General features: G+C 42.1%; 2 protein-coding genes across 2 annotated transcripts in view; both read right to left on the bottom strand.

The window, feature by feature from the left end:
* Positions 1–10,969, bottom strand: part of rasgrf2b (Ras protein-specific guanine nucleotide-releasing factor 2b) — a 53,202-nt gene extending 42,233 nt beyond the window's left edge. The window contains exon 1 of the mRNA XM_062542909.1: positions 10,355–10,969. Within this exon, the coding sequence (XP_062398893.1) occupies positions 10,355–10,630 (276 nt within the window). The 5' untranslated portion in view covers positions 10,631–10,969. The remainder of the gene's footprint in view (positions 1–10,354) is intronic.
* A 779-nt stretch (positions 10,970–11,748) lies between these two features.
* The window catches only part of msh3 (mutS homolog 3 (E. coli)), a 66,716-nt gene continuing 53,622 nt past the window's right edge, over positions 11,749–24,842 (bottom strand). The window contains 4 exon segments of the mRNA XM_062542878.1: positions 11,749–12,392; positions 13,508–13,676; positions 15,051–15,177; positions 20,997–21,183. Coding sequence (XP_062398862.1) covers positions 12,311–12,392; positions 13,508–13,676; positions 15,051–15,177; positions 20,997–21,183 — 565 coding nt within the window. The 3' untranslated portion in view covers positions 11,749–12,310.

The following is a 24,842-nucleotide window of genomic DNA, read 5'->3' as shown; positions in this document are numbered from 1 at the left end:
CAACGCGACGCCACGGCCAGTCCCACTGACACGGATCGATCGAGGCAGCCCACTAAGTGGCCCTGCACACACAAACCGCTCCACCGATGGTAACTCCTTCCAGATGGGCACTACAGACATGTCTAAGTTCTGGAGGTACACAAAATTAACTGTATAGGCTGGTAACAGATATACTGGGTGATTGCTGCTATACCGCTCGATTCAGTTTTTGGAGAGCACATGAGAGTCCTCCAAGTGCTACAGCATTTGAGGTCGACCGGAGGGTATATATGGACAGAGTGCAGGACACAGAGGGACTGCTATTATGGGTGGAATGGAGACATCTTGGAGAGGCATGAAAGATCTACAGTGAATGTATTTAGAAATGTATTCAATCTTATTTAATTCCAATAAAATTGGCCTATCTGGCAATATCTGCTGGTTATAGATTATCAAACATGGGACATCTATTAACCCACATTTCATACAGATGTAACATGTAATCATTTTGTGACAACATGACTGCAAGCTTTCATAAAGTGGGTCAGTCTACCCTCACTATCTACAGCGTTCAACATTAATTAGCACCATAGAAACTGGTCTCAGAATTATTATCTCTTGATTACAAAAAAACATGCGAGAGCCATTAGCTAGGAAACATCTTCAGACCTTGTTTTGCTTCCCACAACCACTCCACCTGCAGGGCAGCACAGGGAGCGTTGGCCAGCTGTGCCAGGCCAGTGGCAAAACAACACAAACAACATCAGTCCCGTTCTGGGCAGAGAAAGATGCAATAAGGAGGGCAGCACTGGTGAAACTGAAGACATTATAATGATAGTGTGCGTGTGTGTGTGTGTGTGTGTGTGTGTGTGTGCGTGTGTGCTTGTGTGCGTGTGCGTGTGTGCGCGTGAGTGTGTGAGTGCGTGTGTGCGTGTGTGCGTGTGTGTGTGTGCATGTGCACGTGCATTTTTTCTGTTTGTTATAGGGCTCTAAAGAACAATTTCAGCTCTTCAGTTTTATCACTTGCCAGCCTAATATAATATCTCTGTTGTTCTTTATGAGATGTATCTGATAGAGCGCGAATATGCGTTCACTAGCTCACAGCTGCTTTGCTCCTTTTTCGCAAGGAACAAAAGGCAGAAGATAAAACCATATCAGTCATCAGCAGCAGCCAAAAAGAAAAACAGACAAACAAATAAGCAAAAACAATCCTGCGGCCAAATTGCTGGGACAGCTCGAGGTCATTGTGCTGTGTGTGTGTGTGTGTGTGTGTGTGTGTGTGTGTGTGTGTGTGTGTGTGTGTGTGTGTGTGTGTGTTCGAAAGGAGCTGGAGGTGGAATATTAGGGTTAGCATGGTTCAGGCCTCGGACAGCGCCGTGCATTTATGAGTCAACTGTTTGCCAATGCTGCTGATTGCATCTGTGAGGAGGAAACAGAACGCAACAAAAGGCAGCTGCGTTTCCATGCCTGTTATATGAGCATGGGATTCTCTCCCACTAGTGCTGATAGAAAACTAATACTGCAGGCATATTTTTAATAAGCTCTTGAAAGAGGTCAATGGAAGACCAAAGACAACATTCTTTTTCAGCTCTTTTTCCAGCGCAAAGTCTTGGGAACAAAGTCAATCTGATCCGTTTAATATGGAATTGGAAAAAGTCTGAGGTACTGTATGTATGGCTCTATAGACACTGCTTGGCCCTAGACATAAAAAGGCACAGACATTGCCAGAATACCACATTTAAGCAGTTTTCTCATCAAAAAAATCCCTTTTTTTTTTACAGCCAGAAGCAAATCCCCCATTTGCCCAGGCATGTATGGCAGCATGCTCCGTTTGGACAGACTCCTGCATAAGAGGATAAGGACCAGGGGTGAGTCCCTCTGTCAGCCACAAATGCCTGACCAGTGACTCTGCTGTGCTCTGGCTTTACAGGGTCATCAAAGCCACCAAAAATACAAATCTGAAAAGAAGCTTGTGCTATGATAAACTCATGTCACCAGTCACAAAGACAGAGAGAGGGGGAGGGAGGGGGAGGGAGGGAGAGTGAGCGAATGATATCAAGAGAACAAAATAGTGAATGAGATTGTTATGATGCATAGACAGGGCCAGTTCTAGCCTTTTACATTTGGGTGGGCTGATAGAAATGTTGGGTGGGCAACAGCAAAGTGGTCAAATTGGATCAAAATGTAACATAAATACAGAGAAATCAATATAGCTTTGCCGCAAACAACCAGGCATAGGCGGCATTTCTGATATATATGTAAATAATCATTTAAAATACAAAATCGCATGTTGTCATTTGTGTTTTTATTTTGTTGAAGAAAATGGCTTCGCATTTCGTATAAAAAATACTTAAAGGGATATTCCGCCATTTTTGGAAATACGCTAATTTTCCACCTCCCCTCGAGCAAAACAATCGATATTTACCTTGTTCCCGTTCATCCAGCCATTCTGTGAGTCTGGTGATACAACTTTTAGCTTCAGCCTAGCATGGATCACTGAATCGGATTAGACCATTAGCTTCTCGCCTGCTAGCTTCATGTTTAAAAGTGACTAAGATTTCTGATAATTTTCCCATTTAAAACGTGTCTCCTCTCAAGTTAGAAAGTGCAATAAGACCAACTGAAAATGAAACCTGGCGTTTTTCTAGGCTGATTTGACATGGAACTACACTCTCATCTGGCGTAATAATCAAGGCAACTTGCAAACGTACCATAGGCGCAGTGATATCGTACGCAGCATCTGAAAATAGTCCCCATAGATATCAAGCAGTAGTAGTGCCAGTAGCTGCAAGTTGCCTTGATTATTACGCCAGATGAGAATGTAGTTCCATGTCAAATCAGCCTAGAAAAACGGCAGGGTTCATTTTCAGTTGGTCTTATTGCACTTTCTAACTTGAGAGGACACACGTTTTAAATGGGAAAATTACCAGAAATATTAGTCACTTTTAAACATGAAGCTAGCAGGCGAGAAGCTAATGGTCTAATCAGATTCAATGATCTATGCTAGGCTGAAGCTAAAAGTTGTATCGCCAGACTCACAGAATGGCTGGATGAACGGGAACAAGGTAAATATCGATTGTTTTGCTCGAGGGAAGGTGGAAAATGAGCGTATTTCCACAAATGGCGGAATATCCCTTTAAGTATACACATAGTAGTTTAGAAATACTGCCAAATATTTTTGGTAAAACCAATAACCTACTTTTGGTAATGTGATGACATCCTAAAAGTGCAAAGCAATAATGCATCCTCTGACTGCTGCTGACTTTTAATCTGCCCCTACTGTAGTTGTTGTGATCAGAATGTTGAGATTCAGGAAGATGATCCAGTACAAGATGAGTAAAGTAGGTTGCTCACACAAACAACAAACCTCAAGTTCCTTGAGAACATTCAATCATCAAGGCTGGAACACATGGGACCGGTTATGTGGTTGCCCTGTCACATTGCTCAATCTGGGTCACGCATTGACTAGTGTCAGAGACTTGTCTCCACTTTGTACCACTTGACAAGTTTAGTTGTGACTTTTTTGAGTGCATCTCTGATACAGTATATAGGCTATGGAATGTAACAGGCTGGTCAGCATATTGATCTATTGATTGATTGTTTACAGGTTATGGCAGAGAAAAGCTGTCGCTCTCAAACACTGTCCACCTAACAAATGAGTCAACGCCATACACAATTTTCCTCTGTCGCACGCACGCTATTTGTTTATCCAACAAATAACAATGTCCACAGACAAGGTATGTCTCTGTTGCATGTTCATGTTGCATGAATTTATGAAAGTATGATATATTGCGACGTCGAAGCAAGTCAAATTTGTAGTTTCTTATGTCTTGTTCCACCAAACTAGATAGGCTACACTACCCGATCTGGTAAACTTACATAGTGCGGGTATAGCCGATAGAGGGCTGCGAAGTGAATGCAGAAGTGCCGTTCACCCTGTTACGAGTTGATGAACCACTGAAATGATTTTGGAAACATTATTTTAAGGTACAAAAAACTCTTTAGTGTTGCTTTAAAAACATCTCTTCTAAGATGCTGACACAGAGAAAGGTCTGAATTGTGCCATCATCCCTGACCGAATACCAGTCAAATGTGTTACTGCCATGGAAACAGCACATTAACACATTGGGGCCAGCTCTGATGAGGCTGCTTCCCTCCATGTTGATTGCATCAACATTCATCCCTAAAAGTAACATCAGTCATAAGAAGAGGACAGCCCTTAACGATTTGAGGAAGGATGAATCCACCTTGATCTTTCCCGCTGACAAACGGACAAAATAGAAGTGACTCAAAAAGCTATGCTAAACTCCAAAGGAATCCCACCAGTCAACATCCATATTGAGTTAAATCAGAGATGAAATGGTGTACTGTGTGACACAACTGGCCTGTACCGCAAATGGGCCCAAGTGCCCATGGGGACCCAGGTTTGAGTCTGATCTGGGTCATATCCCAATCCCACTTCATCTCTCTCTCTCTCTCCCACGTGCCTCCTCTCTCCACTGACCTATCTAAAAAAAAAATAATAATGCACAAGTTTTAAGGCTAAGCCACATGGTTTCTGTTGACATGAGCCAAACATAACAAAATGTCATTACAGTGCCACCTATGGGCACATACCTCAAGTTATGGGGCAACAAAAACAACAGGGCTCCCACAGCTTCCTACTTGGACCCCTACAAAGACTCTCCATCCACAACTCTGTTTGCCAGGCATTAATAATCTAAAGGGAACAGTCCTTTACAATGTCTTTTCAACGTGAGATCTGTGTTTCTAATCCGATACTCTTTTAAATATTTTTTGAAAATCATCCTCTATTCAAAACAGCCATCAAACTATGTGTGCAGTTTAAGTGGCTCTATAAAAAGGAAACAAACAAAACATTGTTATTGTTGGTCACAAATATCAACTCCATTTGACCATTTGATTTTGGGCTGCAATCTAAAATGTAAAACATCTCCCCTAAACACCCCGAAAATGACAGGGAGACATTCTATGGAGGATGTGCAAATGTGCAGTCTAAAAATGGTGCACTAGGATCTTCAGGTCAAATGGATGACAGATGCATCAGAATATGCACTGCTACATAATCCAAGTGTCCAAAGGAAATAGACTCAGTATCTTTATTTCCACAAACTGCTTATTGGGATCATGAACTTAAATGCCTCCAAGAGCATTGGCAAATGAAAAAAAAAAAAAAACACATCTTATTATATGCCCTAACCTCCCATCACATGGGCGTGTTGGAAAACAATTTCTTAAATTCATTCATTAAATCTAATTGGTTCCATGACAAATGTTTAAAAAGTATATCCCAGATCAACTTGTATATCTTTGCAAACACTGACAATATGCTGATGTCAATTCAGTGAAATACAATTACATATAAAATGCAATTATACAGAAACAAACATGCAATTGCAGAATTAACCTACAGTAAGTATTGTATGTCTTTGAATGTAACATGATGAAACCCAAATTGAAAAGCAATTTACACAGGAAGTGGTCTGGCGCCACCCATGCCTTCCTCAATGGTAAAAGAAAAAAAAAAACCTTTGTCATGGTTGGCCATGACTCAGCTCCACTGATTGGTCCCTCAAAGGCACTCACACAGTGGGCACAATATGGGAGGGATTTTTCTTTCCTCCATTCAAACACATTCAACAGTGATTTGGTAAGAGAATCATTGAAACCATCGTCTCCTCTGCAGTTCAGATGACAACCCTTAAACTTATTATCCATAAAGCATTATAAACACATTCATAAAGGGTTACTGTGTATTTATGAATCCATATAATAACTTCAAGTCTAACCATTAAAAAATGACTGCACTCATAAAGTACGATGTTGTAACATAAGCTCTTACGCTTTGAAGACATTGAAGCTTCTTTTGATGACATTAATGCATTAGAGGCTTTTTAGTGCATTACTGTATGATGGTCCAAGCTGTCAGGGCTCACACAATGATTGCAGTCATGCTGATGCATATTGTTATGTTGACTAGGAACATTCATAGAGAGTGTTACCAACAAGATCAATGTGAAACATTGATCAATTGAACAATTATAAATAAACACTGCAATGCACCAAGTAGATTGGATAGTGAATGGTCGAAAAACGTAAAAAATGGGTAAGACAAAAGGCTTTGTCGTTCCCTCACACCACAATGCTACACTACACATAATTTACAAACAGGTCACATTAAAAGGTACACCATGCAGTTTTAGGCATTTTGCCAACTGTAGAGCTCCCCCTAGAGTCACAAAGTATTTATATTTTACTCTGCCGTTGTAAATAGCCTGCTTCTCATGCCTTGTTCCCCCTGTAGACAATGAAAATGTTTTTGTTGGGGAGGCAAACGGCTAAGGCAAAACATATCTCCAAAGAGCTATATGTACTGACTAATGTTTCACAATTCTCGCAAGACATCCCAGAGTCGGCATTTATTCCTGAAGTTGCATTTCTGGCTCTCTTGGTAGTGACCCGCTACAGCTATGCTCTATTGCTATACTAGGTGAATGATTCCCCTACTACAAGGTTGTTTACCATCAAATTCGCTTCAGAGAGGTTATATTGAGGCAAAAAACTTGCATAGTGTGCCTTTAAAAAATGTTGTTGAAAACTGTCGCTTGTTTCCCTGAAATATGCTCCGTCAAATCCTTTAAATGAAATCTTCATTTACAAAGAACAAAAACAACTGCTTGACAGAGAGCATTCACACAGAGTTGCACTGAGCGTCTATTTAAGTCTTCATTATTACCACAGTCACTGAAGTGATATGCAGCTACCGCTTATTTTGACAGCAATAATGTTGGTTTTATTCAGGGGCACAATGGGCTGGAAAAGCAGCATTTCATTGCAAAAATTTAAAGTGTTATTAGTGAGCAATATTTTAGTTTCAGGTGGTGGAGGAAATAAGCACTGTATTATTCCCTAAGAGCCAAGAATAAAAAAAAATGCTGTAAAATAACATCAACCCTGATCAGTTTTAACACTGCAATTATACATTATTTAAGTGGCATTTGTGTGTTCATGAGGTTATCCATGAGAAGTGGTGGAAGACAGAGTCATTCTTTCTGGACTAACTGAGCCTTAAGGCCATTTCCATTTCAGATCTATTAGATTAGACTAAAACAGTTGGTGGTCATCACTTTAAAGATATCACAAGATCATAAAGGCAGCAACAAACATTGATAACGGTACAGCTAATGATGAGGTCATGCTGGGTGGACAGTACACATTGACTGACCTATTAAGGTGCATGAATTAATGATGGCTACACAAACTAGCAGTACATACAGTTTGTGTAGACAATTAATGCATGTATTAACCCATACATCTGCAAAGTCATGTAAACCCATTTCATGAAGCGCAAGAGGGGACAGATCCTCTCTCACATAGGCCTACTGGCTACAGAACTAATTCCTTTCATCATAATCTCTGAATGTCTACACTGACCACCAAAAAAACTGAATGCTCAAGAAGAGCAGAGCAAGCAACACTGCTTCTTTGAGTCTGATTTGTATGAAACGTGCAGATGTTTAGTTACAGTACTCTGCTGCAGTTAACCTCTGATTAGCCATTGTTAATATCACTCATTAGTCAGGAAAGCACCGAGGCCTGACGCGAGAGGAACGGCAAACAATTCCCCACCACCCCATCTGTACACAATTACCATTATCTAGGTATGTACCATCAAACTCCTCTCCAGGAGGCTGCTGCATGCTACCACTATGGGTTCACTTGGGAACCCTTACCCATTTTATTATGATGTATTTGTCCTCTACCACTGCCGTGGTCCCTGTGGAAACCACTCAGACTTGAGTATGCATCCAACATTAATAATTGCAGATGTATTCATTTGAGCAGGAGTGCATGTGTGAGGTACATGTGAAGTGCCTGCGTTTCCCTGTAAGAGAATAAGAAAGAGAAGAGAGACTGTGTTTGTGTGTGAAAGTGTAAACGAAAGAAAGTGAGAGAGAGAGTATAGGAAAGAGCCCTAGAGACAGATAGAGAGGGATTGTGTGTGTGTGTGTGTGTGTGTGTGTGTGTGTGTGTGTGTGAGTGTGTGAGAGAGAGAGAGATACCATTAAAGAGAGTGGTAAGAAAGAAAAAGAGAAAGTGCCAGTAAAAGTGAGGAAGAGAGATAGAGAGAGCATCTGTGTGTGTGTAAGAGATAGAGAAAGAGAACACATGCAGAGACAGAGAAAGCGAGACAGAGAGAGTGAGCAGCTCTGTTTGTGTGTGTATGTGTGTGTGTGTGTGTGTGTGTGTGTGTGTGTGTGTGTGTGTGTCACGAGTGGGTGGCCGTAGGTGTATGATTTAGAACAGACTGATAGTTACAGCCAAACCAGTGCTGCAATCTCATGGAAGGGGGAGGTCGGCAGAGTGCAAATTCAAATACACATTACATCACAGGAGTAGGAAATGGGTGGCAGTGAAGACTATGTGCTTCACAAACACATGTTATCTTTACATCAGAACAGTGTCGAAGACAGACTGTGCCACAGTATGTGCACAGCTTTTATTGAGGTATATAATTCATTCAGTTAAAGAATTTAAAAAAAAACATTTCTGACACAGGATTATATCAATTATTGTGAATGTACCTCAGCATCTTCTGCACACTCTGAGAAAACAGAAATCTGAAGTGCATTACATTGTAAGTGGATCCCTCTAAAGAAATCAGCACTAGAGTTTTCACATAGACTACACACAGCTGTCGCTCTTGATCAATATGGCAGCTTCCAGTGTGCATACAGTACGGTATGTATACACTATATTCTACACTATACGATCAAAGAGTCTTTACAGCAGAATATCACACTGCCTCACAAAGACTATTAGCAACCCTGAGTCTTTCTTCCTATCCCGTTGAGCACCACTAGAAGCCTAGACCATCCCCCAGAGCCACAACAATATGTGCAACAAGGTAAGATCCTCACATAGGCAGATTGAGATAGTGTAACAAGCAAAATCTGTCGTCTGATAGGGTGCTTTGAACTCAAGAAGTGCAATCTGATTGAATCAAATGGGGGGGATATGTGATATGTGATAGCAAGTGGGTGTTTTCTAATCTCTCCTATTCATTACAGATAAAATGGCAAGCCACCTTTGCAGCTATTCAGGCCATTTATCTCCATGCCCACCTCTTCTCTCCCAGTGCAATTTAAATCTTTAGCAAGAATGTCCATCTTGCACAGAGAGAGTGACAATTAAAAAGGAGAACAAAGGCAGGGGGGGCTCATTCATGCGCACACAATTTCATGATCTAGACAGGGGGTGGAATATTCAGCCTCGTCTCAGAGGACTCTGCGCTCAAGCAACCTCAGAGTTAAAATGAAACTGAGTGGATTCCAGTAAAGCTGATTGCTTGGTTGGTAGGAATTAAGTATCCTATGGGAATCCTAATCGGGCGTTGTAATACATGAAATGTGCAACAAAAAAAAGCCTGGAATACACATTAGGTTATAATGTAATGTTTCGATTTGTGTTTGATCTGTACTCCTGTAGGTGCAGCCTTGTGGAGGACATGAAGGTGCATACATTATATCAAGTTTCTGCTGGATGGTCTTTAAATGGTTTTAGTGTTCAAAGGCTTATCAGCTCATATTATTTAAACAGAAGGGGATCCCCAAAATCTGAAATGAAAGCTTATTGAGAGAATTCATGGGTTGGTTATGCGAAGAAAACAATAGGTTACAATTTGGCACCAGTAAGAGACTATGCTCAACAGGCTTGTAGCCATTGCATTGTGTGTAATGTTGTTGTTGTTAAAAACAATACAACAAAAACTAAAAATACTGCCAAAGAGCACTTAGGATTTGGCATTCTCTAACATAGTGCATTTGCAATATTTGCAAACCACAATTAATCCATTTTACGTATTACTGATTCATGAGGGTAAATGTTAAAAAGAAATAGAACTGTTGAAGTGACTGAGCTATTACATTCAGGCACTCATCAACGCGTAAAAGTGTAACGCATAAAGTGTTATGCCGTTAATGTTGCTCGGCAGAAGCAACTCCCTAGTGTGATGAAACTGGATATTGCTAAAAGGGTTTCCTTGTGTTTTCATTCAACAGGTTACCCCCCTTCTCGCTGAAAACAATTCGAACGCCTCACATTTAAACATCAATGCGGTGCTCCAGAGAGACCATAGGCTATATGATATTTATTTACGAATATGTATTAACTGATCACCGATGTCAAGACCCTAAACTAACAAACAAGAAAAGGCGTTGTAAACAACACTATTGTTTCAGCCTTCAACATTTTTCCGACTCTATTACAGTGCAGACACCGGAGGCATTTGCCTAGTGAGTCTAGGAGGCAAAAGTTTGCCCATCCTGAAAATGTGCCAAGTTGCGTAACACACCTGCTTTTCCAACGTTTCCTTGCCCACGGTTGACACCTTGGGCGCAGGGACTCTTTCACATGTGCATCCTTCCAGTAAGTAAATTCCGGACGGTCGTGTGCTCTGCTCGTTTTCGAAATAAAACAAAACATTCTGATACAGGGCAAAGTACTTTTCGTGCCACCGACTATTTTCTGTGGTCTTTTTACAGAGATAACCTCGCTTGGTGCCTTCTTTGCGCGCGACCACGGAGAGATACAGAGCGTGCCCCTCATTATACCGAACACTCTTCTGCATTTTCCGTCCTGTTTACAGTGTCTTTATTTACCAGACACCATAGCCGTGTGAAGCTGTTCACTCTCCTTTACTCTTCTCCTCTCAAAAGTGACCAGAAGCTTTTACAACCCACACGTCTGCAAAACTTGTCTCAAAGAAGTGAAGTGGTCTGCATAACTCATATCCGCAGGAGCCCAACGAGCAATTTATCCAAACGAGTGAAGGATACAATCCATGCCTGTCTGAACGAAAGTTTGGAGCGGAAGTAAAATCCTAAAGTCTATTGCACCGCGCGAGAGGGTCTTGCGGTGATGAAGTGGACGCTTAAAAAACCTTGTCGTGGAAAGACGCTGAGGCAGAATCACGGCTGGGATCAGCTGTAATCGGCTTTGACACCGACTTAAAGAGGCAGGTCTCGTTACTGCTTTGCCCGCTTTCACTTACGTTACGCCCACTTCAACCACTATCGCGTCGTTTATCTGCGCGCGCCTATCGTGAATGAAAAGCAGAGTGCGCATCAGGAGGCTGCTACATGAACACACATAAAGTAAAGTTGTTGAGAAGCAAACAGGTAAAACAAACACACACACGCCCAAGGGCTTTAAGCACAAGGGCATTATATGTCTGAAAGTACATTTTTGTATTATAGTTAACAAAATAAATACCTTGTTGTTGAAGTTGTACAATTAAAATATGCATTCCCTAGACATGACAAAATTACCCCCTTTCAATCAATTTGACCAACAAGGTATGACAATAAAAAGTTACTTATACATGTGCAACATAAACAAATAACATATATCCCAAAGTACAATTACAAAGTACATCTACATGGCATAGCCTTGTACTTTATTGACAAAAATAATACCTTGTCAGTGAGTTTTTGTAAATCAGCAGTGCCATGCAAATCATATTGCATTCTGGAGGGGGACCAATTCAAGACCTGTATTTGGAAAAAAAAAATCTTCCCTGCTATTTTCAATTAGATGACAGACACCTAATGTATGATAACTGTGTTGTAGAAACCCAGCCACTGATTAAATGTCCCCAATGGAGGCAAATTCTAGTCTTATGCACTAGAAAACATTTCCAGTCTGTTTCAAATATGCCATAACATGGGACAGAGGTCAGTTGAGTCTTCAGTACTGCAGTTTATTCCTGAGAGCAGTGTTATGTTTCAATTTTCAGTGATTAGGAAAATGCATACACAGTTCAACAACAGGCACCTGGGGACCCTTGTTTTACAGTTCAGGTACTGAATTAATCAGACGACAGTGAAACAATCTACCATATAAATGTTTGATCTTAAACTAAGAATACAATTTACCAAACGACGTGGAAAGAAACAAAAATAAATGGAGCAAACATTAACGTTTTAATACGCCATTAAAATTTAGCTTCAACCTGGGGCACCCTGCCGTGTGATGATGCATGCACACAACTGCCTGTTTTCAAACTGATGACAACAGTAGAGAATCTACAGGAGTCCACTTTGATACAGAGTTTATACAGAGCTGTGAAAACAGCCCTAAAAGCACCATTAACATGAAAGAACTAGTGGGTCAACAGTGCACACCATTTTGTTGAGGATGTTTACGGTGATGACAAATCCCAAATGTTTATTTTGGTACTACAGTCTAGAGCAGCAAGACCTGCCTGAATGGACAGGCCATCAAGACCTACAGGACAGTCCACGGGTATTCAAACGTTTGACTGCATCCATTCAGCTAATGTTTCTTTGTCAGTGATGTTCCAGACGTCTGATAACAGCTTCACGTTCCTCCTGCAAAAAAAAGAGAGGAGGAAAAGAACGGGTCTTTATAACAGGTCGCAAGTATAACTGACTAGCACTGAAAACAAGATGTAGTGAAACTTTGACATTTTTATGTGGTGAATGCTAGGCATTTCCGTTACCAAGACAAACCATGCTGGGTCAGAACATTCTATCAAAAAGAGCAGCAGAACGCTTGTTTTTTTACAACTCTGCATCCCTGCCATGTGTATGCAATGTTTGTGATCATTTCAAACGAACAATCTTTTTGTCAAATAACTGCAGATGCATTTTGTCACACAAGGGGAAACACGCTGTCCAACACCTGGTGAGGTCAAGCATTAGTGTGCAATATGATAAGGGAGAGGGCCGACATTTATCCCCATGGTTTTGTGACACAGCAGGAAAAATGTCCATCAAGCACGCACATCCAAAGAGTCTGAACTATGGGTGCTGGACCAAAACAAAAGTGATGTCAAATAAAGAAATAAAGAAAGTCTACAAACCAATCGCTCCCAAGCAAATGTTTTTTAATCCATAACGTTTAAGGGCAAGCCCTACCTCAGACGTCATGTGGCACTGCAGCCATCTATAAGCATCCTAATGAAAACACTTTAGAAACACACTAACTGACTAGCCTAGAAATCTAGATGCCCCTAGCGGCAGCAAATCTAATTGGGTAGTCTAGCAACTCTCCGTTTGACTCTCCGAACCAATCACATTGTGTATAGAGTCGGTTGGCGGGCTCAACATAATGATGACTGACATGCGATCAGAAGTTGCGACCGTTAAGCATCCGGCTACTTGAAAACAAGAAGATGATTCGTTTAGCGCTATCCTATTGCGTGGAGAGGGAATTTGAAAGACAACTGTTTATCCCACCCCTCCGATTGAGCCCTGCCTACGGTGAGTTCCCAGACCCTACATCTTGATGTGGGTCTGGCTGGTCAAGCTACTAACTGACTGATGGGCAGCAGCATCATCAACACGTTAATCCCTACAACCAACTGAAAACAGCGTTCCAATTTCAAGCTGAAGAAAAAATAAATCAGGGAATTCAAAACTGAATTCAACCATAAGCGAGCGGTATAGAATTCCACTGCAGTCCAAGCGGCCTGCCCACGTACCTCCTGGCGTCCACGATGGCCTCCAGTTCCTTGGACTTGAGCGCGGCGGTCCTGAGGATGGACTCTGGGATGGCGGCCAGGCGTGCGACGTTCAGCCCGTAGCTCCGGCCGGCAGCTCCCTCCGTCAGCTGATACAGGAAGGTGATGAATTCGGGCTGCACCTCCCCCTCTGGGCAACAGAGGGAAGAACACATGAGGAAGGACAGACAGACAGAGACAGAGAGAGAGAGAAACAGAGAGAGAGAGAGACAGAGAGAGACAGAGAGAGAGAGACGCACGCTGCAGACAACTGAAGCAATGCAGATGGTCCGCTGATGAAGATGATGGTGATGATGGCAATGGACACTTAACATTCAATATGACTAAGTGTGGGCAGTTTGAGTGAACTATTAATAAGCTTTTTTATGAGCTGAATAAAGATTTGGGGGGGGGGGTGTTACATCAGTACAGGCCGCAGTTTTAATATATGCCACCATGGTAAATGGTTTTAATATGTACCACAGAGTTTCCCAAGGATGTACTGGCAATACCTATTACCGATAACAACAAATTACTTGAAAGTATGCTTATGAGTCTTAAGTGAGAAACCAATTGACATTAATTAAAAAGAAAAAAAAGTAGTCATCTGCTGACAGATGTGACTGGCAGATGTGACTGGACACATATGGACAAATGTCGAGGTAGAGAACCCATCCAACTCCATATTCCACAATCTTCCTCAAATTACCGTTTGTGTACACAACGTCATTTTTCAAACCATGACACACCACTCTGTTGGGAATGTATTTAAAATTGGCTAATTATGTGTGAAAGCCACTGTCAAATAAAATAACGACAGTATGCATCATATTTTACATAAGCAGAACAAAACAACACATTAACTGGAGGGCTTGTCACTCCACAACTCATTTACTCCACAATTAAAATATAATACGGTTCGAGGGACGAGGCGGCACGGCGCTACACCTCACAACACAACTGCCATCTGATGGAGAGTCAGTCGAGTCGGCTGTGTCTGGAGACGGTGAATGGCCAACGCTTTCAAATGTAAGGTGACAGCTTAGGTCTTACGCAATGAGCTTATGGCCCGCGCGCCTCGGCCAGCTGTTGAGTAACGCGCTCCGACTGACGGTCTGTGCCTGCAGGAGAACTCCGTTCAGCTGGCCAGACCTCACCTGCACACAGCTTGCCTCGGTCATTATGAAACCCAAATGGCCAGTGGGGATGTTCGTCTTTTTCAGGGTGTGCACAAAATGAGCAATGCCGAAACGTATGTTTTTTAGCTAAGTTAGATTAGCTAAAATATTTGTTTTCCGAGCATCGAATCGTGTACGGCGCAGTACGTTCCTGTTCCTATCTAGACGTGTGCAAGACTTTGGCAGAGATGAGATGATGTAAATGGGGATCATGCATGTGAAGTGTTTTAGGCACCTCTACCTGTAGGTAAGTGTAGCCACATACAGTAATATAAACCGAAAAAACAAAAAAACAAGGAGCTGTGAAGGAGTTTTAAAATGGTTATACAATCATTAATGATCCTCACCGTCATCTGTGTCGTTGGTTTCGTTTAGGAGGAAGGACATGTGGTAGTTCCCAACATTTTCTGGGTAGAGTCTCTCCAGCTCACACAGAGGGGGGTAGTGAGTCACAAACAAGGTCAGGGATTTAACCTTAGACAGACAAGAACACAAACAACCAGTCAATACTCAATACTCAGCCGCAATTATCATCCTCCATTTAATAAAGGAAAGAGATTTAACTTGGAAGTGTTTACAACATCCATATCATTTCATGCATAATGTTATTCAGACAGAGACTTGGCATTTCACAGGATGGATTAACAGCCACCCGATCTAATGATATCTCCCTGAGATCCTAAAGTGCATACTAATTGTGAAGAATAAAAATAAGCAATTGATGATTACGCGCTCCATTCATAACTACAGTATCTGACTTGTGGCCAATTAGATAATTCTACAAAAGACCAAACTGAGCTCAGCTGATACAAACAATAACACAACGCATCGGAGCAACACCTGTTACAGAACTGAGCGCTGGGCTGAATCTGTGAGGGTACTTGTGTAAATCACACAACACACTGGGTTTCATGTAGGTTATTTGTCTATCTGCACTCCCAATAAGCACATATGACTCCTTCGGAAGGAAATAACTTAATTTCCTTTTTATTGGCTTTTTTTTTTCTCTACCTCCGGAGAAGTCTCCAGGGGTGCATTCGATTGGAGCTGGTGAAAAGATGAGCGAGACAGGGATTTGGAGGCTAATCCGGACACAAACACCGAGCGCCATTTCATTTCGGCTGCTCAGGTCCTGAGTGAGCCGCCGAGACTCATATCTCATAGCTCGGAATTGAGCCGCCACTCATCCCTCCTCAGCTTGGCCTTCTAGAACATTCAGGCTGCGTGCGCTGCACTGTGGTTCATTTGCCCTCTTTAGTTTGCTGCGTTCACTAAAAACAACGCCTCAGTCAGTACATCAGTTAGAAGCACAAGTACAGAAATAGAGACGAGGCTTCTGCAACAACAGGGCATCTTGCTGCTGCTGCTGTTGCTGCAACGGAGAAGGTCGGTGTTACTGTACATGGTTGTATAACACATCTCTTCACAGGGTCGTCCTGATGAAAATGTTTAAAACTTTGCAGAGAACAAAGATAAACACACAAGCACATCAAATATAACACTGAAGACCTGGTAAGACATGATGTGCAACTTCCACAACAATTTACTGAGCAAAATAGCACTAGAGATATAGCCAAGAGGACCAAAAACTAAACCTATTTCACACATCCATACTAAATAAACTATTTTCTTTGTCTCATCTCTTTCTTTAGACACAATTGAGCTCAGTTTAATATCAAAGTAAGGTTATGACCATTTTTTGCATATTTCTTAAATTCAACTCCTACTGAAAGGCTATTTAACTTCCGTAGCAAGTGGGCCAGATTGGAAAACCACTGGGTCTTTGCAGGCCACACAAAACACAATGTGGCTAAAATAGATCTCTGAAGTTCGCCTACAAAAAAGCTACCATCTTTGCCCATATAAGAAGAAATAACATGGGGATTTGGAATTATCACACCTGTTAAACTCTCACTGGGACAACGACCACAACCACACTTTTGTCCTCTGCCTTCGAGAGGACACTGTGATCTCCAGTATGTGAAGGCGGCAGCACACTTTGACTTTTGCTCCCCCAGAGCTAACTTGCGAGGCAACTTGCCATTAAAGAGACCCTATGCAACTTTTTCATAGTCATAAAATCGATCATAGATCGTTGTTTTGCTTGACTGACCAGTTTCATCGAAAACAGTAATATTGCAACCTTGCAACTTTCTGATGAGCGATCGTCTTCAGTTTACATCTGGAAGTCAGAGACGTGTAAGGAACAAGAAGAACCACGCTTGCAATTTATATATTTATAATATCGCCTATATATGTATAAAAATACACGCTAAAGCTGTCGGGGAAGCTCTGCAGAGAAATATGCAAGCATAAAACGAGCCAAAACGAAAAACGAAACTGAAACCAGAGATGAAATCACCAATCCTGCATAATTCCTCTTTAAGTTAGTTAGCAAAGATGGCATGCATCAGGGCTGCCAATGAAGAATGAATGGATTTTTTTCAGCACCCAGTTAGTAAATAATTGATATTTATATAAGCTATTAAAGGTATACTATGCAACGTTTTTCAGTTAATCAATTCGTTCCATACTGTTATATATGATTAAATGAGTCATTACCGGTCAAACAGTGTTTTTTTTGGCCGCTCTAGTGGTCTGTAGCGGTAGAACCACACTTGCAACTTCAGGAGACCTCGGGCACGCACCCATGCTCTACTCCAGGAAGTGTCATGTAAAGTCTCATGAAAAGGCACAGCAGACTGACCGATTGAGGAGTTTTGTAAAATATACACGCTAAAGCTGTAGGGGAAGCTCTGCAGAGAAATATGCAAGCATAAAACGAGCGAAAATGAAGAGTGAAAGCGAAACCGGCGATGAAATCGCCAATCCTGCATAGTATACCTTTAATTCAATTAGTTATTGGTTGAGTTATTGATAAGATCTGTGCCTCTGCATTAAAGGAACGCGCCACTGTTTTTTCTTATTAAACTTTTCTAAGCGAGTAAGAATGATAAGTATATTGTATGGCGTAATAACATTTGGGAGCACTTTGACTCGGCAAAGTAATATCATCACTCTTGGATTTTCAGTTTCACTTTGGAGTAAGGATATCACTGCGCCGAGTCAAAGTGCTCCCAAGTGCTATTCCACCACACATTATACTGTAGTTATCCTTCTTACCTGCTTAGAAAAGTGCCACGTTTTATTTTGTCTCACTATACCTAGTCGTGTAACTACTTGTGTAACTGTATTTTAATAGGGAAAACATGGAGGTGTTTCATCGCTTCTAACTTCATCTCTGTTTGCATCCGAAAGAATGAACTGGGCTAGCTTAGTGCGAACAAAGTTTAATATGAAAAAACTGTGGCGTGCTCCTTTAAGGCACAGATCTCATCAGCTATATTTGAAAGTCTCAAACATATTGGGAGAATCAATTCCAGCATATGAATTCTAAGATGAAAAGTTGGTTTCAGAAAACTGTGTGGTGTGAGGTAGTGAGTTTTGTGTCGGTTCCGAGAGTCGGTTCCGAGAGACAGCCATTTTTTCCCTCTAAGCCATCTTACTTTTGCAGTCACACTTTCGTAGGCTGGCGTAGACTGCGTTCTTAGATGTACACTGTAGCTGCTTTCATACACTAATGATATATTTTCATAGCCGTGGTGTGCCCTGAAAAGTCTATTTACAATCAAGGTCGAGAATGAGAGCCAGGCTATCGGTTAACCAAGATGCCGAGCCAAGATGCCGGTCAAAAAGCGCTACATGACCTGGGCTGGGACAGGGTGTCCAAGGCTGCAGGATGATACAACTGCACAACGAACAGGCACCTATGTCTTATTAAGTTGTTACTTTATTTGTCCTGAAGTAAGGATTTGTCCTCTCCAGGGGTAGATAAACACACACACACACACACACACACACACACCCACACACACCCACACACACACACTACAGTATAGTCAATTAGACTCATACAGCAATGAAACGTCATGAGAGGATTCCACTCCAAACCCTAGCTACCCTTCCTGATTCATTCATCCATTTGTGACTTAATGGTCTGATTGGTCACCCTGGAAACATCTCATCTAGACTCGTCAGAACCTTCGCCAACAAACAGCTCCAATAGTGGCAACCGCCATCAATGGGGAAGCCTTGCTGCTCTGTCAACCAATAAGGTGCTATCTGAGAATGAAAGATAAGAAGATATAAATGGCTTCCCAAATAACCTAAAAGCCCTGGGTTGAGAATGCTCAAATGAAACAAACGAGCAGTAACTTTCACTTTTCAACAGTTCAAATGAAACCATTCAGCTAGGGAAAAGAGGAGAAAGGTCCCAAGGAAGGTTCACAGTACAACGTTAAATACACAAATGTCACGTTCTGGTAACAGTTTCGGTTTCCTCCTTGAAAGCGTTCCTGTCAAAAAGGGCCGCTGAGCATAGAGCACGCGCACGCAGCCAAAGCGCTTTGCTATGGCAACCGGTGTCTCTTCCTGAGCCGAGAACAAGAAGGCTCAGCGTCAAGGCTGTCCATAACGCCGCATTCAAGGGTGTTATACAACAAAATGTATCTACATTCTTAAATACAGCTCAGGTGAACAGACAGACAGGACAGGCAAGCCTGTTGCTATGCCAACAAGAGAGCTTGCTGTGAAAAGCTTTCCTCAACACACACATGCAATGCCAATGGCAGAGAGAGACACAGAAAGCGAGAGGGAGAGAAAGAGAGAGAGAGAGAGAGAGAGAGAGAGAGAGAGGATCAACCTAAAGGAGGTGTTTGTCAAATTTCCTTTTACCGCTAATCAGCGAGAGAAACAAAATACAGCTACACACTATTCTGAATACGACATGGAAGGGTGCAATTACTCAGTCATAGCGGTCGATACTGCCGTGTTGTGGCGGCCGACTGGTTTGGCCACAAACAAGAACAGTTTCAGTGAAAATTGCCAACCGCGGACTGGAGATCCAGCGCAGACAGCTCTGAAGGGTCCTGTCATAACCTAAAACAATCAACAACACTTGACACAGAACGGCCAAGGATAAAAACAGACCCATGGGAGCGATGCTTTAGCACCACAACCAGAGCTGTAGCAAGCAAGGCCTCACCACCCCCTCTCCACCCCTACCCTTCCCCAAAACCTCCAACCTCTCGGCATGCAAAAAATAAATATCTTCCCTGCAGCCCTGTGGGGTCGATGCAGAAATACATCACACCTACAGCACTCCCCAGACGGGTGGGCCGAGCAGCTGAGCCGTCGCCAAAGAGACGGGCAATAGCGTGCAATACCCAGCGGCCTACTCCACGTGCCAGCCACAACACTGGCACACCTCTGGAGACCGATTTCTCTCTCTCTCTCTCTCTCTCTGTGTCTCTCTCTCTCTCTCTCTCTCTGTCTCTCATTGCCTGGGAGTGATAAACAGCAATAGGATACAGAGGCAGCAAGTTCGCCCTGAGTTTCTGAAAACATCATGTTAATGACGGGATTGACCCTTAGACATAGTGTTTGGCTCAGAATAAAAAATAAAAACAAACAAAACAAAAGATTGCTCTATATCTCTACCAAACTGCAGCCTGGTAAGGAGTCCGATTGGTGTCATGTTTTCATTAGTGTCAATGTAAACACAATCTTTTAAAGCATGCAGGTAACACATATTTCCCTTTTTACGTACAGTAGTATTTCCAAAACATGTCTGTTTTCTATTTTGTAATGAGAGAAACAATATCTCCCTAATGAAAATACAGCGCAAATGGGTTTATTCATGTTGGAGATGAAGTGGAGAAGATGAGTCAGGGCACTTGGGCCTTCAAGGCCCACAAATTGGCCTTTTTCTCCGAACTGCTCAATATTTAATGCAAAAGCGATGCAATCCTTCAGACCCCTTGGCCATTCACAGGCCAACACTGAAAGGAAATTTTGTCATATTTGTGCCTAAAATCAATTCAAAGTCCAATTATTTTTTTCTTTCCATAGCAGGCCCGTGCCTCTAAAACCTCTTGGGGTTCCTTACTGTCAACAAAACAAGTGACTGCAATCTCTACACACAGCTTCTTAATAAAGAAAACAGCTAGCCATTAGGCCGGCAAGCATAATATAAATAAATAACAGCTGAGCTAAGGTAATTGGTTATTTAAGGTGGGATCGCGCTAGCACACAAACAACTCATGACACGGCTCTGTAGGTTGCTTGTAATAGCATAAAAAGGACCATCCCCAACATCATCATGCCACATGCAGTGGGGTGGCTGAATGCCATAAACACAGTATACCATGATAAGGCCTTATACAGTTAGCTACGTTGTGTCTCTTACACAGAGTGTCAAACTTTCTCAGAAAGAATCTCAAAAAATGACTTACATTTTTGATGAAGAACTGCAGGGTGGCATAGGCAATGGCGATGCCATCGTGCGTGCTGGTCCCACGGCCAAGCTCGTCCAGGATGACCAGGGAGCGAGATGTCGCCCGGGCCAGAATCTCCGAGGCCTCCACGAGCTCCTCCATGAAAGTGCTCCGCCCCCTCGAGATGTTGTCCGAGGCCCCCATCCTGTCAGAGGGGGGGGGGGGGGGGGGGGAAGTGGGTGTTTAGTAAAGTGTCCAGGAAGAAAAGTCAATAATCTACCAATTATCAACAGTCATCAAACTACCCCGGTACCTTTTCAAACACTAATTATAATTAGGCACACACAGTGATGTGGAAAATGAACGCCAGACGAGGGATGCTGCAAGATCATAAATCATTTGAACATATCCCTTTCCTTAGGTGCGATACATAGCGGCAGTAATTGCACTAATAAAATATCAATTACACAGGCCCCCTCTACTGGAATAGCGTGCGGGTGGCACGATGACTAATCAGGTCACTTCGAAGAGACCGTTCGGCATCAGTCGGAGCATCTGCCTTCGCAGACAGACGAAAGAGGAGACGGAGGACGACAAACACACTGAGCATTGACTCTAGGCACTGATGAACATGATCTTGTTTGAGTCGAGTTGGTGTGGGTGTTGTCCAGAAAAGCTCTCACTCACTGACTAGAAGAGAACCACTGGCTAAACGAGATCCATTATAGATCTGGAGACCCGCTCGGTCTCTCAAGAGTTCGTAGAATTACAACGCAACTCAAAAATAATCTCACCAAGCCTTCCAGAGGTATATTTGATCTTAACACTTAAAATCCTACTGCAGACAAAAGAAGATGGCATAATTGGCCAAAAGTCGCCAAGGGATTTTTATTCAAAGTAGTTTTTTTGAATGTGAATGTTTGAAAAACAAAAACTTCAGTGCTCTAGTGTTCCTTCTGGACATATGACAAGGCTCCGCCCAGCCTCACATATTCTCTTTTTCCCCCAGGAAGCTTCATGGTTATACTTGAAAGGGTTCTGCTGATTACTAGATTACCCTTCATTAGGTATTGGGAGAGAACAGTGAAAAATGACTTTGCCTTTCTTTTGAGGAAACACCGTCTTATAATTATGTTATGATGTTCCGTGGCCTGAGAGACCATGGGAAATGTCCCATAAAGCCGTTTTTCTTTGCAGGATTTCACTGCATCCAGATGAGCTTGATAGTTCTGAGCCCCAAAATAGATGAAAGTCATACTATTACAGTGAACATATCAAACATGCTCTCACATTAGTCTTCCCACAACACACAATGATTTCCCTTAATGCAGCGTGCAAATTACAGGAGCACAAAATCTTAGGTTACACGCAGCTCAACCATTTTCATTTGCTTGTTTAGAGAATATTCAGAGCGCTGTGGGGAGTGCCGTTATCCTTGACCACGTTTCTAAACAAAAGACAGCAGAGCACAGAGAGCCTGTGTGTAGAAGTCTAATGGCTCGGAAATAGTCACATTTGCTTTATACCGAGTCAATGGAACATGAATTTGTAATTACAACGAACAGAAAATCTTCATTCAAGCTCAATAAAAGGTTATGCTTCAATTTTAAGGATCAGTAAGTCACATTATTGGCAGCTTTCTTAAAGGAACATGAGAAAGAAACAACTCCATAACCAATACCAACATGCACAACAACTACCAGTATAACAGAAAAAGGTGTCTAGTGCACCAATTTAAAAAACACATATACTGTAGGCTTAGTATGTGAGCCAAGTAAAACTAAAACCAAGTAAACTGCCATCTTGTAAGACATTTTCTTGGGTAACAGCAGAGTAACAGTTTTTTTAAATCGGTATTACAAAATCCATTGATTGTATACCCTTCATCACGACTACAGTATATGTGTAATACTTGTTTGGCTACTTGCAAAGTTTGTGGTTCAGTCGTGTTTTCCTTAACCTTCTCTTAACAAACACTCAATACAGACCATTAGTACAGCAGTGTAACAGAACATTTTAGACACCCTGCAGTCTGCCAAGACAGATTCAGAGGTGACAATTCAACATTGACATAAATTATAGAAACAGAGGCAATAACAGATATTAAAATGTGTAAAATAACGGCATAAATGGCCTTTTTCTTGCAGCATTTTTTGCATCACGTTCAATATCCTGTTTCCATAACAACCTCTGAAAGATGTGAAAATTTGCTTTGTAATTACTGTCCACAATTCAGAGTCTTTCCACTATAAAACTCCAGGGCCGTAGACATAACAGTCCTACAGAACTTGAAACAGAACACAACTGATAAGAACTAGAAAAGTAATTCCAAGGAATTAGCAGTGCATGAAAACGCAAAATATATGATGTAACATATCCAACAGAGTTCAGTCAGGACCACTTTGTCTCTAAGATAGCATATACTATTGCATGATATTCATTTTGGCGGTTTGCTCTGTTCTAGCCAGCCCCCTGCCCTTCCATGTTGAAACATGGAAAGCCCAAGGCAGGGAGAGCAGCAATAAACCCCCAAAACAACCATACCGGCAAACCTCCAGCCAGCAGGAGGTGCGCGCTTGTGAAACAGTTTACTACTGGCAGACCACCTCTGGACTAAACCCTACCAAGCATAATAGAGCTTGACAGTCCCGCCCACAGCCGATTCCGGATGTAAGAATCCAATACAATTTCTCCATTGACACTGGAGAATAAGCCATAACATCATAACCGTGCATGGTAGACTTAAAACCAGCTACGGCGTGACTAAACGATTGTACCTGCTCATACTGATGCCAAAAGTTAACGGGGCATCAACCTTGTTTTGAGAAAAAAATGTGCGATTTAACAAGAGAGTACTGGACTACCCATCATCCTAACGTGTAAAACTGGTGAAAGCAGAGCCTTTGATTGGTAGAGATCGCCGTTGCCATGGCAATCCCAAACAAAACCTGTCAACTTTTCCCGCGCCTGTTGTCTGTCGCCTGTCTGTGATCGTCCGAAAAAGTTTTTCTCATCTTGAAGGTTGAATTTACTCAATGGAAACGGTAGGAAGTAATCATTTTCTTTTCTCAGATTAATATGGAACCATGTTAAACTATCGTTAGGCTGCAAATGTTCGAAATGTGTGTACGTTCGAAAAGCATCTTGGGATAGTAGTTCATTAATTCGGAATTTAAAATATGTACACAGTCTTGTACCTTTGCCTTTTTTTTGTTTTTCTGATAGTTTTTTTGCTCGACATGATGTGTTGTATAGGTATGAGTCACGCCGTAGCTGTGTAGGCTAAGGCATGGTCTAAAACTCTAGACATACGGATTTTTCCAGACGTCAAAAAATTTGATTGGCTCCCGGAATCCTGCAATCTGATTGGCTGTTGCAATCCTGCAATCTGATTGGCTGCTGGAATCCTGCAATCTGATTGGCTCCCAGAATCCTGCAATCTGATTGGCTCCCAAAATCCTGCAATTTTATTGGCTCCCAGAATCCTGCAATCTGATTGGCTCCCAAAATCCTGCAATTGTATTGGCTCACAGAATCCTGCCATCTGATTGGCTGTTGGGATCCTGCAATCTGATTGGCTGTTGGAATCCTGCAATTTGATTGGCTCCCAGAATCCTGCAATCTGATTGGCTGTTGGAATCCTGCAATCTGATTGGCTCCCAGAATCCTGCAATTTGATTGGCTCCCAGAATCCTGCAATCTGATTGGCTGTTGGAATCCTGCAATCTTATTGGCTGTTGGAATCCTGCAATCTGATTGGCTCCCAAAATCCTGCAATTTGATTGGCTCACAGAATCCTGCCATCTGATTGGCTGTTGGGATCCTGCAATCTGATTGGCTGTTGGAATCCTGCAATCTGATTGG

This window comes from Sardina pilchardus, chromosome 8, assembly GCF_963854185.1.
Source record: "Sardina pilchardus chromosome 8, fSarPil1.1, whole genome shotgun sequence".
Lineage (NCBI taxonomy): Eukaryota > Metazoa > Chordata > Actinopteri > Clupeiformes > Clupeidae > Sardina > Sardina pilchardus.
The sequence above is the reverse complement of the archived record's forward strand: the minus strand, read 5'-3'. Positions and strand labels throughout refer to the sequence as shown.